The 17,364-nt window shown below is 41.5% G+C and overlaps 2 protein-coding genes across 8 annotated transcripts in view; one reads left to right on the top strand and one right to left on the bottom strand.

Moving 5' to 3' along the window:
* FLT1 (fms related receptor tyrosine kinase 1) overlaps positions 1-17,364 on the top strand; it is a 482,624-nt gene that overhangs the window by 330,456 nt on the left and 134,804 nt on the right. For 2 of the 7 annotated variants that reach the window (XM_083437030.1, XM_083437029.1), the window contains exon 1: positions 16,802-16,867. The exons of 1 other annotated variant lie outside the window; for it this stretch is intronic. The gene's annotated coding sequence lies outside the window, so the exon portion shown is untranslated. 4 more of the 7 variants (XM_083437028.1, XM_083437027.1, XM_083437025.1 and 1 more) reach the window with 2 other exon arrangements.
* POMP (proteasome maturation protein) lies at positions 5,201-16,810 on the bottom strand. The gene is made up of 6 exons (XM_083437264.1): positions 16,731-16,810; positions 13,174-13,271; positions 9,238-9,298; positions 7,327-7,428; positions 6,524-6,617; positions 5,201-5,709 (listed from the first exon to the last, which is right to left on the bottom strand). Exons 1-6 carry the CDS (start codon positions 16,731-16,733, stop codon positions 5,642-5,644), a joined length of 426 nt encoding a protein of 141 aa, XP_083293390.1. The 5' UTR covers positions 16,734-16,810; the 3' UTR covers positions 5,201-5,641.

The raw sequence follows: 17,364 nt of genomic DNA, 5'->3' as shown, positions 1-17,364 counted from the left end.
TGGGCCGCCATAGTACATTTGTTGGATGGAGGGTAGGATTTGTACAGTAGCTATAACAAACAGGAGTTTGGAAGGTGGGGGAGCAAGGAGGAAGCTTTCCAAATGTAGCTGCTTTGGTAGTCGACCATTATTTACGATGTCCACTAACTGGGCCTGTCTACCAAAGTGTCAGGGGACGCAAGCTGTGGCCTCGCTTCCTACTGGACTATGGAGATGCTCAGAAGCAGTGAGAATCTTACTTCCTCTTGCATCTGAGTGTTTCCAAAGCTTGGCATGAACCAAGTGGCCAACTTCTCTTTTCCAAGTACGTGCCAGAGAGATATTGGGGAGAGGGCCAGGCTGATTCTTCCACACTGCGTGAAGCAAAATGCTGCTTCTGGCTTTTGAGTCCCCTAGTTGTGTGGAGAACTTTTGGGCAGGGGAAGGTCTCATCTAGCAGTAATTCATTTTATGGGCACCACTTTGATTGACGATATGGAAATTTAATACAGTGCGTGGCCCTCAGGTTCTGTGATGAAATGCTCTTGTGGCCCACTTGGTCTGAGTTGAAACAAACAAAATAAATCCTTCCAGTAGCACCTTAGAGACCAACTAAGTTTGTTATTGGGATGAGCTTTGGTGTGCATGCACACTTCTTCAGACGCACACGAAAGCTCATCCCAATAACAAACTTAGTTGGTCTCTGAGGTGCTACTGGAAGGATTTTTGTTTATTTGCTTCGACTATGGCAGACCAACACAGCTACCTACCTGTAACTTGGTCTGAGTTGTTGGACCACCTTGCTTTAGGGTAACCTTTAGATTGCCCTTTTACTTTGCCCACTTGGTGTCCTGTAGATGTTTTGGACTACAACTCTTCATCCTCAGCTCCAGCACATGTGGAGAACAGGTTGGCAAAAGCTGCCACAGACAGCTATGGAACAAAAGAAAGGACTGTATTTTCTTCGAACCAGCAGCAGCAAGACTGCAAGCTTGCTGGAGAGATACTGCACTGAAGCTGACTGTTATGGCTTAAGACAGGCTGTGTAATAACGTCTGGCACTAATTACTCAGGACAAAGTTGCTTTGTCAAAGTTAATAGCTGCTTGGGTGGAAATGGTCATAGCAATTCACTGACCAGAGAACTTTAACTTTCCTCCTTTTGTGAGAGGTTGTCTTATTGCTGTTAGCAAAAGCCGCCCTCCACCCACGGAGTCTGGGCCTGGAGTTGGCTTCACATTAACTCAAAGTGAAAGTTCATGAGAAGTTCTGTTATCTTGATCTGATAGCGCACAGAGTGAACAAGAAAGTATTTTATCTGAAATGGCCTTCTCCAAGTTGGTGCCCCCCAGGTGCTTTGTATTCCAGCTCCCATCACCCCTGACCACTGACCATGCTGGCTGAGGCTGATGGGAGTTGTCGCTTGAAACATCTAGAAAGCACTAGGTTGGCAGGTGGCTAATGCATCTAGATAAGGAACTGATCATTTGGCTAAAGATCAGAAAATGTGTGCTTCTGGGGGGAGATTTATAAAAAGAGCATAAGAACAAGCAATTGCTTTTAGACTAGTGTAATTGTAGTAGCTTACTGCAAAGAATCTTGGGAATTAAAATATGCTGAGCATATTCAGATCTGTATTCTTCATAAAACTAGCCCTCAGGATTTCCTAAGGAAACCAAATGATTTAGCAATCCTATGTATATTTGTCTACTCAGAAGTAAGGCACATTGACTTCAGTGAGACTTATTCACAGGTATAGGTGCATAAGAATGCAGCCTTAAACCGATCTGTATCTGTAGTGTGCAGACACTCAAAACTGTATGGAACTGGAAGTTTTTATACAATGGTCGCCCAAGTTAATCTTTGCACTGATTCTGGCTCTAAGACTGAGCTGCCTTGGGAGTGTGTGTTTTGCAATAATCGTGACAATATTTGCACTACTTTCCTTGACTGACTTTTATTTGTGTGTATAATGAAAATATTGAGATAAATAAAACATTTTTGAACGACATCTGTATCAGTGCTTCTTAAAACAATTATTTCACATGTAATCAAGTCTCTAGAAAGAAACATGGCAATTCAAGCTGATTATGATAGAACAAGTTTATCTAAAAAACGAGTCAGTTTAAGCAGAATTAGTATGCGAAGGACTGAAGTGTAGATTAAGAGGGAAATGATTATATTATACATTAATTTACATGCCAGTAAATCCATTTTTAGAATTTACGTCTCAGAAGTCAAGTAAGAATGACATTTAGTTGTCTGGTTTTGAATGGACAAGCAAAGAGCAATTTGTTTAGGGTCAAAGATCACATTAGAATATCACAGACCAGTGTGGCATTATCACATGCAGGTGCTTGTGATTACAACCGAACCTGAACTCGTAAGCTGGTTGTTTTTACTAAAATCTTTTAGTGCCATGAAGCTGAACCATAACATAGTAACAAACAGCCTGCTGGATTAGACTGGTGGCCTATCTAGCACAGCATCGCAGTGGGATATGCACAAGCAGGTTCTGGGTGCAATAGTACACTCCTCTCTTGTAGATTTCAGCAACTGATATTCAGAAGCATACCACCTGACGGCACAAAAGCTATAATAATTAGGTAACATGATTAGGAGCTCAGAAGGCTTTAATCTTCCAACCAGAGCAAGAGGTGGAAAAGCATTCCTAGGAACCTACAGGTGGGCTAAGAAAGAGGAGCTAGAGGGTTCTGGGACTGGTAATTCTTCACTTACTTTGGTACTAGAAGTTTGCCTGGTGCTACCAAAACTCAGGAATTTGGGCCTTCATGGTTGGATTTTCTGGCCTTTGCTTTTAGTGTTCCAACTTTCAGTTGCATGTGGAAGGATATTTTCGTTGTTGGTTGATTGCTATGAACACTCTTGGTATTACAAGTTTATTAAAAAAATTATTTATTGAATGTATTTTTACTTTCTCTTTGAGATTCTCCGGTAAAAAGCAATGAATTACCTTGGCATCACAAAAAAACTGCTTGCATGAGCAGGAAAACACAGGAGCCAATTTATCAAATCTGGATCAATTTGCAAACTCTAAAGATGTATATTGGGGTGGAAATAATGCAACTAAATTTTCAACTGGAAACACCTGACTAATTCAGAATCTGACTTTGAGCTGCATCTTAGGGTGTGAGAATTGTAAGCAAATGTACTTTGTCAAAGCAAGACCTCTAAAAGCCTTGTGGTTTCCACAAGGTTATTTCTTCAGTTAAGACTTAATCAGTACCCTTTACATGTTACACCGTTTGCATGGGAGGTGCATTTTCATGGACTCAACAGCCCTGCTGTCATTTAAAAATGTTCTTGCTTTGGCAATCACTAGCCCACAGGACATAATGCAAGGGTGTTGCAAAAGCTGCTTACTTATTTAAACAGCACCCAAGTTCCAGTATACAACTTTTCCTAAGATGAAGCTAACATGTGGCAAAAGATTTCATACTTCCCAGCGTACAATGAAATATTTTATTCAAGAGAATTTCCCTCATTGCAGTGAGATATTCTTTAAAAAAAGGGAGGGCAAAGAAGTCTTGGGAATTTACTAGCTCAAATTTCCCTGTCATGAATAAGCAATTCAAGAACATGAGATCCTACAGCTTTTCCATCTTTAATATTTCCTGCGGGCTACCCCACAAAACGTGTTGCACTTTCATGAGGCAAGAGGATCGTCAAGTATCTGGCAGCTCAAACACTAAAACTGGGTCCAAAAGCATCACAAGTATTTAGGAATGCATACCGATTGCTTCCAACCAAGATAAGAATTCATCTCCTTCACTGAGGCAAAGTTGTCTCCATGAGGAATATTTATTCCTGTGGAACCAAACTTTGAATCTGCGTTAAGCAAAAAGGAGAGAAGGTAGTCATGAAACAGCATCACCACATAAATTGTGAGTGGCAATCCTCAGGCCTGAGGGAGGAATACAGCCACACAACCCCCAAGGCTTCTCTACTCAAGTCAGTGAGACTCCACACCAGCCTCGAGTGCTTTTGTTTCGCAGGAGGGAATCCTTGAATTGGGATACTGCCTCTTGCTTAACCAAATGGAAGGTGGATGTTTGTGGGAAAACCTGACTTGCATAGCCTACTGTACACTGGTGTCCACCCATTTTGCCATTTGGTCCCAAGGTTCTCCTTGGCTTTCAAGAAACATGTCATTTGCTGCTTTTCCTTACAAGAACCCTTGATTATTACGGCTTTAGGATGAGGAAATGTGATTATTACAGAGCAGCATGCTCTAAGGGCAGAGCGTTCCAAACTTGTTAGACATGCATCATTTCATGACACAGGAATTCAGTTTTACTAGCAAACCAGAAGTTAAACTAACCCTTTTCCAGCCCCAGGAGGAGTGTATGGAGCGTTTGCCTGATGCACCTGCACACTGCAGCCAACACACTAATGTATCACAAAACAAAGAGTTTGGAAAGCTCTGCTCTAGGGCAACCACTGACTGTCTGGGTATAGGACTGTTAGCTGGTATATTACTACATTTCCTCCAAGGAGCCAAAGTTGGCACACCCAGTACAGTACCCCCCTTTTCTGTTGAAGGGAGGTTAGGCTGAGAGCAGAATGACTGACTCAAGGTGAATGTGGTGGTTGAACGGGGATCAAACCTGGCTTCACAATTCTAATCCAATACTCTAGGCACACCACATATGAATCAGACCCCTCGGAAAAATGGGGAAGACTTGAGTAGATAAATGGGTGCGTTATAAGCAAGATGCGGTGGAAACAACAACTTTAGAAGTATAACCAGTAACACCACTTTGTTGGGCACTGGAATTAAGGGAGAGGAAGGAAGCTGCCTACACTGTCTGTCAGTGGTTCTCTCTCATCTCTGCCTTGAGATGGCAGGGACTGAACCAGGTGCCTTCGGCACGCAAAGCAAATGTTCTACTGCTAAGCTACAGCTCTTCTGTAATGGAGCACATAGAGACTGGTGCCGATTGGTTTGCCTGGCAGCTTGCTTGTGTTCTGTACATGAGTGAGGAAGGGTGCCATCTGTGAAGGGTGGGTGGCATTTCAGCTGGCAGGGCAGTGGTGTTGGAAGTAAAAGGATCCCAGCTAGTTAGGCCAGTGTAAATTCTGGTTGTGAACAGAGTAAACAGATCTAGGCTAAGGTGAAAGGGAATGGCTGAGTAATGGAAGCAGGTGCTGCTTGAGGTGAGGAACTTTGTAGATATGACTAAATATTTTGAAAAGTCACAGCATTTATAGAAAATTTTATTCATTGTTTTTAAAAGATGGCATGTCAAGTCATCAAGCACAAGGAAAGAAAGATTAAACAGAAAATACTTGGGTTATATATGGCAAAAGGTTCTTTTACAAGAACATTCAATCTAAAATGTCCTTTTTCTACAGACTTTTTAATGTCTACAGTTCCAGACATGAAACAGTAATTGCCCTGAATAGAGATGTATTTCCCAATTTTAAAAAATACCCAATTACAAGACATTTGTACTGACAGTAAACACAGAACAAAAAGTAATATATTTAAGCATTTAATGTGCCTTTTTTATCAAGGTAGGTGAGAGATTGTGTGTATCAAAACAAGCACTGTACGGCTATCGTTTAATATGGTTTACTTGAACCTACAGGGACACAGGTAAGAAACATTTTCATGAACAGAAGGATGGAGTATGTGTGCATTATAATAAACCAAGTTTGTGTTCAACCAACAGATGAGGATCTCCCATTACTTCACTCTGTGCCGGGTCTGGAAAACAGGTTTAATATTTTAGTAATCCACAACTTTGACAGAACAAGTATCAGCATGCAAGATACAACTTTTAACTAAGTGCAGCAGAAGGCTCGCTATTTGCTCCACTCAACCCCCTGCACCCCACATGAACTGAAAACAGATCAGCACACCTCTAATTAACTGTTCACGTAGGAGGGTTGGGAAAAGGGGCCTGGACGGAGGCCAATGTTTTCTCCCTGAACAGGTGACAAATTCTAACTAAACCTTTTATCAGCAGTGGAGATCTCATTCGAGCCCTGGATTGTACTCCTGAAAACAAGTTGTTTCTGCTCTTTAAATTCTGCATAGGCACTTGCTTGGGCTCACCCACGTAAGAAAAGCCCTTCTGTATCAGACGAAAGGCCTATTGTCTCCCGTTTCCTCACAGCATCCAACCAGACACTGCTACCTATGGGAAGGCTACAGGCAGGTCATGAGGATCTCAGGGTACGGTGTGAAGGCACATCAGGCCACCATCTTGCTGAAGCTAAGTAGGCCTGGGTCTGCTTAATGCTTAGAGATGTAGCCTTGGAATTCCATGAAAAAAGTATGGTGGGATATAAATGCACAAAAAAATACAGTTGTTTCCCAGTAACACAGCTGCAACAGTCATGTGTAGTACATAGCTACACAGTGGGACTCCAGCATGTGAAAAGTGGTTTTCATATTGGTGCAGCAACCTTTGAACAGGGCCTGAGGCTTAGAGATGAATTGTGATCTTTACAATCCATTTTCTTCCCTGTAGCTTTAAAATACTAGATTTCTCTCAATTTTGTGGAATTTTCCTTACCATTCAGAATATCCTCAAAACCAATGCAGTCATAGTTGCCTTTCAAGATATCCAGGGACAGGTTAGAACTATTAAGGAAAGGAAGACGCTGGGCCTATAAAGTACAACAGTTGGTCAGGAAGATTTTGTTCAACAAATAAACTGTGCATGCGTAATTACCAACCAAATGAGAGACCTTGAAGATCATCTATTTCAACCCCCTGCAATGCAGGAATATGCAGTTGTCCCATACGGGGATCAAACCCACAACATTAGTATTGTCAGCACCACGCTCTAACCAGCTGAGCTATCCAGGCCTGCTATAGTTGCAACATGAAGCCTTGCTTGATCATAAGTACAATCTTCTATGTGTCTACAGAGAAGAAAGACCTGTTGAGTTCAATGGTGCTAGTTTATAATATACCTATTTATGTAGACTTAATTGAATAAACTGATACAGTTAATTAACTAGTGGTGCAATCCTATGTGTTCTTACCTGAAAATAAGCCTCTTTGAATACTGTGGGGCTTACATCGAAGTAAACATACACAGGATTGTGATAAAAGATTAATTTATTCAGGTGACAGTCCTACATGACAAGATGATTATCTGGAAAATGACTCAGATCTTCCCCTTTATCTCCACTCCCCCCGGTTCAAAAGGTTCAACTCCTGGGCTTTCTCAGTTCAAACGAATCACTGATGTTACAGTGGTTGTAAGTCTTAATCATTAAAACCAGTAAGAAGCTAATGCTATTTTATCAGGTGCTTTTAGAACATTATGCTGGGCAAAACAAATTACTGAAAACAAATGAAAAAGCATACCTGCTTCACTGCTTTGAATTCCATTTGCAGCTTCAGCGGTGCATGCAGCCCTTGAATATTTCTCAGAGTAGAAAAATTCATCTTATCTTGATTCAATGAAAACTACAAAACAAAGTGTTAAGAATATACTTGTGTTCTATAACAATTGGGGAAATGTGACTTCCGTTGTTAAAAAATGTTTATAATGCTTCACATAAACGTATTTTCCTAGCTTACTTTAAATACTTCCACTCACAGAAAAGCTGGAATTTATACGCACCCTTATCAATCCACCACAACATGCTGTTTCTTGCAAGCAGAGTACATCTGACTCCACCTCATGGTGAAAGTAAAATACTGCCAAATAACCCAAATCCCATTCATGTTAATGTTAAATGAATTACTTTCAGTATTGAAGGAATGCTAACATCTGACTAATTACAGAAGGGTGTGTGAGAGAGTAAGAGGTGTGTTTATTTGCCATCTTATAGATGCTTGAGTGATCCATCCATTTGACTATCCAAGCCCATTGTGGGAGCATTCCAAACCCAAGATCCAATGAAATGAGAGGAGTTTGGAATGAGCAGGTCTGACTCATCCTGGCTCAGCTGGAGATATGCTGGCCTAAATTCTCTAGCCTGCCTGAGGCTGAAGTAAGTCCTGAAAAGGGGCTACTCCTGGGAAATGGCAGAATGGGGAAGGAGGAGACTGACCCACATTCTGAACTCCATTCAGCTCAGTCATGTGACCTAACAACCCACCATAAGTTACACTGACAAAAAAGGTGGTAAGTAAAACCATTTCAAAAGATTCTTTTGCTTCTTCCCGGCTCCACTGTTGAACAGAGTATGTAAACAAGAAGAAAATATTCATGCATCCTTTGTGGAGATTTGAGGATAAAGGCAGATAGCCTCTATGCTTCTGCCTCATGACATCTCCCTGTTTCAACTTTCCTTTCTTCCTTTCCTTATTGAGTCACTTATCAACCCCATTGTCTCACTCTCCCACATTCATCATTGCAAGCTGCTAACATTTTACTCCTCATGCTATGAACACACGTTTCTTCTCTTTTCTTTTCCCCCTTCAAATCTCTTTTCAAGACCCTCTATTAATATACATCAATTTATGAACTACAATAACCACATGACTTCTGTGCCACCTCCTATGCCACCCTTCTGTACTGCTCATCAAGCACTGTTCAACCAGCTTGGATCTGCCCTTTCAAGATGGGTTAAAAGCTTTCCGATAGCAAAGACCGCCAACTGAAAATAGAATCCCAAACATTGATCAGAAGTCCCACCAATCCCAACTGGGCTTACTCCCATGAAAGTAGCTTTGGGAGCGCAGCCTTTAGGTTTCAGTTTTGCCCCCAAAACACAGCTGGTGCCAAAGTATTTATCCTGTAAAATTAACAGTTTTCTATCCACTGTTAACTGAAAAAAGTGTATAGTATGGCCACGTCACACACATATTTAACTTGCATGATTTTAACTATACATGGACAATAAAGGGATGCTCTTGTGAAATCTCACAGGCAGTTGGACTGTCCCCTGAGAGCATCCCTAACATTCCCAGAGCCAGCACACCAAGCAGGCCTTGCCTGAGAAGAAAGGCCAAGAGTGCATCAAGCTGTTTTTCCGCCAAGTAACTCCAAGCAGATTCAGCACAAAAAGAGATTTTAAGCTCTTGTCCTTGTTTCCCAGGCAAGGCCCACTTAGTTCTCTGGCTCTAGGATTGACAGGAGTTCTCTCTTTCTCTTCTCACCAGCTACCTTACCCTCAACGGCTAGCTGTGGGGCAAATCCAATGGCAACACAGTTTGGCTGCACATGGTTTTCACATATGCACAGTACCTCTGGCGTGAGATATGGGGCAACTGTATACAACTTGCGCTGTTTACAGTCCAAGGTCTAAAAAGATGAAGTGTACTTACATTTTTCTCTGATAGTTCCAAAGGATGAACAGGGAAAAGTTCACTCTTCACATTTGTAAAGCTATAAAAACAATGTACAGTATTAGTATTGCAACTTTTATCTCAAAGTAGCATTCACAAAATATTTTGGATAGCAATTCCAGGTAAAAGTTTTGTGGCTCTAAAGTCTGGAATTTATGGCATAGAATACATAAAAGAACTATTTTCTCTTCTTCAGTGGGGTGGAAGTAATGATACCAGCTATGTGTATGCAGGAAACAAATACTGTAAAGTCTAATGCCTGTTTGCATATTCTCTTGGAAGTGAGTCTCCCCATCTGCAGTGGGGCTATTATTTTTTATTTACCGGTATTTAATTTGTATACCACCCTTCATTCAAGGCTTGCTGGGCAGTTCAAAAAATAAAAATATAAAATGAGACACAAAATAAATCATAAAATACATAATAATAAAAACAAAAACAAACCAGTAGCACCCCACATCCAATAAACACATTTATAAGGCCAGAAAGGTTTTTGCCTGACACCTAAATATATGCAATGAAGGTGCCAGCGAGCCTCTTCAGGGAGAGCTTTCAACAAATGCTGAGCCACCACCAAAAAGGCCTGTTTTCACTTTGCCACCCTCTGGACCTCTCATGTAGGGGGCACATGAAGAAGGGCCTCAGATGATGATCATAGGGTCTGGGTCAGTTCGTGTGCAGAGGAGTGAGTTGTCAACTTTGGCTTTAGTTTAATGTATAATAAAACTTTTTACCTTTCTTATTTTATAGGCAAAACAAAATGAACAGTCACCACACTCAACCTGAGTACAACTATGTGTCAGCCTTAGCAATGATTTTTGCATTCTTTTTCAGGAATCTGAGCCAGAACAATATAAATTACAAAAAAAACAAATAGAACAAACCCAGAGTAAGAGGAACATTTACATTTTCAGAAATGCAAATTATTGAAGCTTAAAACTGTAGTTGTTTTTTTAAAAACCTCTGGTAGTTGACACTGTTCTGAATCAAAAACTAGTCCATTTGAAGCTATTTGATATGCAACAAACCTGTCCATAATGGCTAGCAACCATCTGATTTTAAAATCTTCTGACTGAGCACCTAGAAAACTCTTGTAATGAATAAGAACCTTTCTCTAAGTTAATTGTATATAGGGCAATAGAGGATATACTATGCTTTGATTGAGCCCAATTCATCTTCGATCTGGCCTTATTCATATATTATTTGGTTGCTTTTTTACAGAAAGATGAAGTCAAAGTGACTTAAAAACATTAAAACAAGTGTAAAAACAAGAGAAAAACAACCTAAAATGCTCAGAAATAATATACATTACACAGATAGTTGTTTATTGCCCTACTGAATAAGTTACTGGTCAGATACTGTGTAAGTATAATTGCAAATTGAAATTCATGTCTCAAAGAAAAAGAGAAAATTTACAGGGGTAAACAGCCCTTTTATGATCAGATTTACATTTAATATACCCATACACCCATCCAAGGACTCATAATTCATCATGCATTTGAAGTCCGCTTTGGCATCTTAAGGAAAAATTACATGATGGATCTTCTGCTCAGAAATATCCTGAGATGACATTGCAGGGGAAATTGAATAGTTCAACAAGAAACTGTTGCAGCATTGTGCAAGGACCTTGAAGCTTATCCACGAGAAGATCATCCGCTTTTGTATTTTTTCCTGTCTCCTATTTTAATGCTTCCAATGCTTTTTTGATTATATGTTTTTCAAGTGGTCTTATTTGTCTGTGTATCTTTATGACAATTCTGGAAGGTCCCTTGAGTTAGAAAGGCATGGCATATTTTCATTAAAAGTAATAAACAATGGCGGACAATTTTTCTGAAATAAAACTTGATCACCACTGTAGAGTTTACTCTGCAGTGCCGCCACGGAAGCATGCATGCTGCTCGCATGGTGTTTTGGTGATGTCCAACAAGCCTGACAAAAGTCCAGTGTAAACAAGCGGTGTCCCCAGAGAAAGTTCTTAAAATATCTACAACATACAAGGGAGCAGAGCAAGGTTTATTTAACTGATAATCAGGAATGAGCTCCCTGGATGCAGATAGTATAAATGACTGCCTTCTTCTGCCTGTATTCTCTCTGTGGTTGCAAAATATCCATTAAATAAATGAGATAATAGCGAGAAATTGTGCAGGGTATACATTTTAAATTGCCAAAAGTGTAAGGAGTATTGCAGGTTTAAATATATAAATTCAGATTTGTTTAATGCCACATGTGAGGAAATCACAGGGACAATGTAAAAAAAGATTACTTATAGGACATTATTGTCCATCCTATCAATTATATTTGATAGCAAATATATAGCTCAACATGTTGGCTGTCATTTCATGAGACATTTCAACGAAAGAACTATGGTTTATTTTAACTAGTCCTAATGCCTTGCCTACGTATTTAGTGGAATGATTGCCCACATATATGCAGAAGCACTGCATACCTAATGCTGCCACTGAACAAAATAACACAACAAGATGGTCAATAACAATGGCACTAAATACTGTTTGTAGACTAATACAAATGATCATAAATTGCAACCAAAGTCTCTAAATCTTCTTAACCAATCACGGAAGAATAATTCAATCTTGATCAATTCTTCATCAGCCAGACTTGTAAGAATTAATATGAGTAGCATGCAGTTCAATTTCTTAACAAGCCAATCTTACATGTAAGTAAATATAAGTGCTGCAGAAAAAATGCTCTGGATCAGTGTTCATGTGATACTGTGACTTCTCATATTAATTCTTACAAGTCTGACTGATGAAGAATTGATCAAGATTGGCTGATGAAGCATTGAACAAAACAGATTGGCTATCTGGAAACTGTTCCGGCGATATTTGGTGACAGATTATGTATATATCGAACTTTTGAATTATTCTACCGTGACTGGTTAAGAAGATTTAGAAACTCTGGTTGCAATTTCTGATCATTTGTATTAGTCTATAAATAGTGTTTAGTGCCATTGTTATTGGCCATTGCCATCGTGTTGTGTTATTTTGTTCAGCTTGTCTATATTGCAACACAGGGTCTGTTTACGGATTAATGCTGCCACTGGTCTGTTTTGACAGAAGAGTGTTCTCTTCTTGTCAAGCCCAACCGATGAAAATGATTCTGCCCAGAGCCTCAGGGGAATGGGATCAGTTTCTAAATTCCACCTTCAAACTAGGCCAAACCAAGTTCACCCTGTTCCCGCTATGTGGGAGCTCTGACATTCACGTGGTCCCTTCATTCCATGAGGCAGGCTGCTGGGAAACTGCAGTTCTGTCTGCTTCTGGAGGAAGGAAGGCAAAGAGCTTTCCACCCAGTTCAAGAGGCTGAACTGGCTCCTCCACTTCAGGCAAGCAGGAAGCCCTCTGGAGACGGACACAAAATCTTGGATGGATCCAGTTTTAGTTCCACAATTCTGTGGAAAGAATCTATATTTAAGGCTCCTACTGTCAATAAATTTATGAAGACAAATAACTGGGTGTAACTTTGGAAGATCACGCAAATATTTAGTAAACAAATGTTTTGTATCTAAGGAACTGCCCGGCCCACGTGGGAGAGATGAGCTCCCTTTCCTTTTGAAGTCAGAGGTGCAGAGTGGGGACTTCTCTTACTGCAGTCCTTCATCCAAGACGGATAGAAGAGGTGGAGATGGCCTGTTTGGGGCTCACCACCTTCCCAGGTAAGCACTGCTGCAGATTGATGGGATTCATTTGCGAGTGGGGAAGTGAGAGCTTCTTTTCCCCCTCTCCTCTCAACAGTCTTGACCAAGCCACCTCTACACAACCCACTTGAAGAAAAGCAGACCAAGGACACAATTCATCCAGGAGGCAGAGAAAAACGATTTCAAACACACTTTGGATCTCCGCCATCAGGGCGCACAAGGAATTCACCAATGTATTGCAATGGCTTTCTAGCGCTTACCCTCTGTTTATCACATCACAGCTTTCAAATGCTCCAGCAGCTGAAAAATCAGAAACTGGAACACAGTCCTTCAGTTGAGATCCAAATGCTCTGGTATTCTGAAATGGAGATAAGTTACTATTAGGAATGTACAACTCAAGAATGCTTTCAATATGACTGCTGCTAGTTATGTTTTCAAGGGGTGGAATTCAATTTTGCGCTACTATAAATGTTCCCTCTGTGCAAGCGTTTCAGCTTGCTGGACAGAATGATTCCCAACTGCACTGTTCTGGGGGTGCTCCCAACTCTCCCAGCGCCAATGCTAGGGGGCATGGAGAGAAAGGCAAAATCCCTCTGTGCAAGCAGAAGACCTCGCACGGGGCTTCTTTGCATGGAGCTTCTTAGTTGAATCCCACCCAAGGGGTCTAATTTAATAATAATAATAATAATAATAATAATAATAATAATAATAATAATAAAATTGTACCCCGCCCATCTGGCTGGGTTTCCCCAGCCACTCTTAATTTAGTAACTTTCTTAACTAGAGATCACACCAATCAAAATTTAGGCTACTTTAGAAGGCAGACAAGATCTGTAGAAAATAAAGCAATACATACATGTTGACTCCCAAAGGTACTTCATCTACCAAATATGGACACAAATTTCAGTTTGGGGAATATACCCAGCCAGATGGGTGGGGCATAAATAATAAAATTATTATTATAATCCACTGTGATTTATTCTCAAACTGTCTATAAATGGCTTCATCATGGTGGGCCCCAATAACACTTACCTGCTGCTCATGGTATGTAAAAGAGTTTAAACCCAAATACAATCTCTCAGGTGTCTTGCATGTAAGTATTCTAATTTGCTGAACACTGCTTTGTTCTTCATGTTCTAAATCTCACTCTGATGCTCTTTAAGTGGTCTTCTGACCAAACTCTCCAAAAGCAATTCTAATATGGGAAGCCTAGGTCAATCAGACAGTTGCTAATGAAAATGTAAGCACTTTCCTACTAATCCCCAGGTGCCAGTCTGCCGACCTGGTTTAGAAAAAGGCATTCTTCCATCAATTGTACAAAGCAGGTGGGAAGAGAAAAGTGAGCACTGTCAGGCCTTTTATATTGGGTACTCTGCTTGCCTCTTGATTTCATGAACGTGCTTAAGAAATAAACATATTACAATGTTAATTCTGCAGAGATAAGAAAAATAAAGCAACAGAAATAGTGGATCTAAAATTAGCTTAGTTAATATTTGTAACACAAAGAGAACACTATTATTCTCCATTGTTCTGTCCAGCATATCAATTTCTTCTCTATGAAAGAGATCAGTTTTGGAACTTTACATGCACTTGTGAGCAGTTATTTACTATTAATAACACACCGCAGTAGACAAAAACCAGGGAAAAAGTCCACAAAAAAGGTGAGGGGATACATAACAGACTGATTTATGAACAGACATGCAAACTGACGCAATATGGGCTACCGGACAGGAGACTGGACTAGAAGTCAGGATTCCAGCAAGTATAAGCAGCATTTCTGTTTCCTTTCCCACCATCAGCTTTTCTTGTTTATTTTAGTTGTACATTGTTTGTGTCTCTTGCAAACAGTCTGTATAGTTTTTTGCACCACACACAATCCTGGCTGGAATCTCCAGGCGCTTCCTTTACACAAACATACACCTCCATTTTGCAAATATTTGGAGTGCATAAATTAAAAGCAAGCTGAATTATTACAGCACAGGGTCTGAAATTGGATAGATTAAGTAAATAAAAGGACTGAACTGCAGGAAATCCCTCCGACAGCGACACTGACACAACTGTTCTATTGCTTCCCTGTGGAAGTGAGATGTTTGCAAAGTAAGCCTGCAAAATCTTTGGGAATGGCCAGTAGACAGTGACCCAGCAACACTGGCAAAAAACAGAGGAAATGTATTTTGTTGCTCCGGAGTGGGTTAATTTCCCCCCCTTAAAAATATTACACCATCCCTTAAGTTATGATGAAGCCAGGTGTCAATAGTGCATTTCAGCCCTGTACTTTCTACATCAATTGTGACAACTCTTTCTACCCATTACACCAATGGTGAACCCAAGCAACAACTTGTGTATAACAGTTACCCCACAATGCAATTCCTTTTTATCTTTAATTGGAACATTTCTACCTGTGGCTGTTCTGTTTACCATTTCTTCTTGCTATGAATTTACATTATATGGATGTTTGTTATATTCTTCACTACACCTCACTGACAGCCTGGTGCTGGAAGTCAATATCTGTACTCTAGAATTCGCCACCTGTAGTTCATGGTGAATACAAAGGAGGATGCCAGATGTATCTGTCACCAGCTGATCTTTTTTCTTCCTCTGTGCCTTTGACAAAAGCCTACCACGCAGAAATATGACTAGTGAAGAAAAAAATTACATCTCTTATCTCCATCTCAGGAAAAACCATACAGAAATTTAGCAAGTGAGGCTTTCTTGGCACAGAGTGACTTGGTGGGAAGAGTTTCACCAGCTACATTTATGCATTAAAGCCTCCCCCCCCCCCCCCCGGCCCATACATAAAGAAAAAGGCTACAATCCTACACAAGAGCATTACTCCAGTAAATACAAATAGTGAGATTCCCGAGTAACTGTGATAAAAAGGGGAAATCTGGACAAAGAGAAGCAAAACAGAAACTGGAACAATTTTTAAAAAAATAAATAAATCTCAAAGGGCACATCCAGGGCTGGATGTAGGTTTAATGAGGCCCAAAGCTACTGAAGGTAATGGGGCCCTTTATATGTCCAGCTGTCCTTTGTTAACAACAAATTGTCGGTTTTTTGTGTTGAATACATGCTATATGCGGGGCCCACTACTTAGATCATAGGAGCCTACCCAACACTAAACACTATTGCTGTATGTAGGTTTTATTTTATTTTTTATCTTATATTTTGGAAATGTACATCCAGTTGTTTTTTTCCTTTAATTTTTTTGGGGGGCCCCAAGAGAGTGGGGCCCTAAGCTATAGCTTCTTTAGTTTACAAGTAAATCCGGCACTGGCACATCCACTTATAGCAGCGTCCAGGCCATGAATTCCCAGCTCCCTCTTCACGGTGAAGACATGGACACGTCTGGACGCCCCGGGAATTCGGCAGGCGGGAACCCCTTCCAGACAACGCATGTCGGGAGGGAAAGAGGGGGCTTCAATGCGAAGTGTGCGCGGGGGGGGGGCATCTCTCATTAGGATCCCCTCAGCCCGGCCGCGACTCGAGAGGGAGGGAGGGTCGCAGCTGAGTGAGGATGGCACCCCCTTCGCACGCAGAAAGCTCCGAGTTCAGTCTTCCAGGTGGGCCTAGGAGGGACCGTAGCCTGAAATCCCGGGGAGCCGCTGCCAGTCAGTGCGGACAATACCGAGCTAGGTGGAGCAACGGCTCTGACTCGGCATTAAGGCAGCTCCCTATGTTCGTGAGGCGGATAGAGATAGAGAGAGGACCCCCCTCCCCTGAACTCCCCCCCCCCGGCTATCGTGACGCCAGTTCTCCTGACGCCCCCATGGTGACCCGGCCCCAAGCCCACGTTCTTTGACTGAATGCCGCTTACCATCTTTGCACCGTCACCCGCTCCCTCTTCCTTCCGCCAGCTACGAGCGAGGGCAGTGACGTCCCGCGTGCGTGCGCACAGGGTGGCTCTCGCGAGAAGTGTTAAAGCTCGGGCGGGAACGAGCGAGGGCCGGCGAGGTAAAGGGCTCGCCCTGGCGCCGAAAGAGAGGACGGCTCCCTCCTCTCGGCGTCGTGTCGAGGGAGCGTGAGGGGAGCGGCGCGCGGTGTTTCCCCTCTTTCGCCCGCAGCTCCTGCCTCAGCGTCAAAGGTTCAATACGCCCCTAGCTGATAATAACATTAAAACTGTCTGAAGCGTCCCGGTACGGAGCGCGACAGCAGAACTCCAGTAAAACGCAATAAAGGCGACGTGTGAGGCATTTTTTTAAAGCTGAGAAACAAAAGCAGCGGTTGAAAGACAAGTAACAGCCCTTTAAAAACGCCTAAGCGACCAAGAAAGCGTTATAGCCCTATACTTGAAAATAACGTGTTGGCCCCAGTCCAAACTCGGACAAAAAATACCTCAGCACAACCTTGGAACACCTCAGAAAGGGTTCAGCTAAGCTTTGTAAGTGGCTGCTTAAGTTAACGCGGTCTGGCTTGCTTGTTTTAATTGTTTGATTTTGCTGTGTTACCAT

The sequence above is a fragment of the Podarcis tiliguerta genome, assembly GCF_965153285.1.
Source record: "Podarcis tiliguerta genome assembly, chromosome: 4".
In the NCBI taxonomy this organism is placed as follows: Eukaryota; Metazoa; Chordata; class Lepidosauria; order Squamata; family Lacertidae; genus Podarcis; species Podarcis tiliguerta.
Note: the sequence above shows the minus strand (reverse complement) of the source record. Positions and strands in the feature narration are given on the sequence as shown.

What these genes read in the sequence shown, in the direction of transcription:
- POMP (XM_083437264.1), bottom strand. An exon ending in TGGAACTATCAGAGAAAAAT is followed by an intron (nt 7,429 to 9,237) that starts GTAAGTACACTT and finishes TTTGTTTTGTAG; the next exon opens with TTTTCATTGAATCAAGATAA. An exon ending in AATTCAAAGCAGTGAAGCAG is followed by an intron (nt 6,618 to 7,326) that starts GTATGCTTTTTC and finishes TGTACTTTATAG; the next exon opens with GCCCAGCGTCTTCCTTTCCT.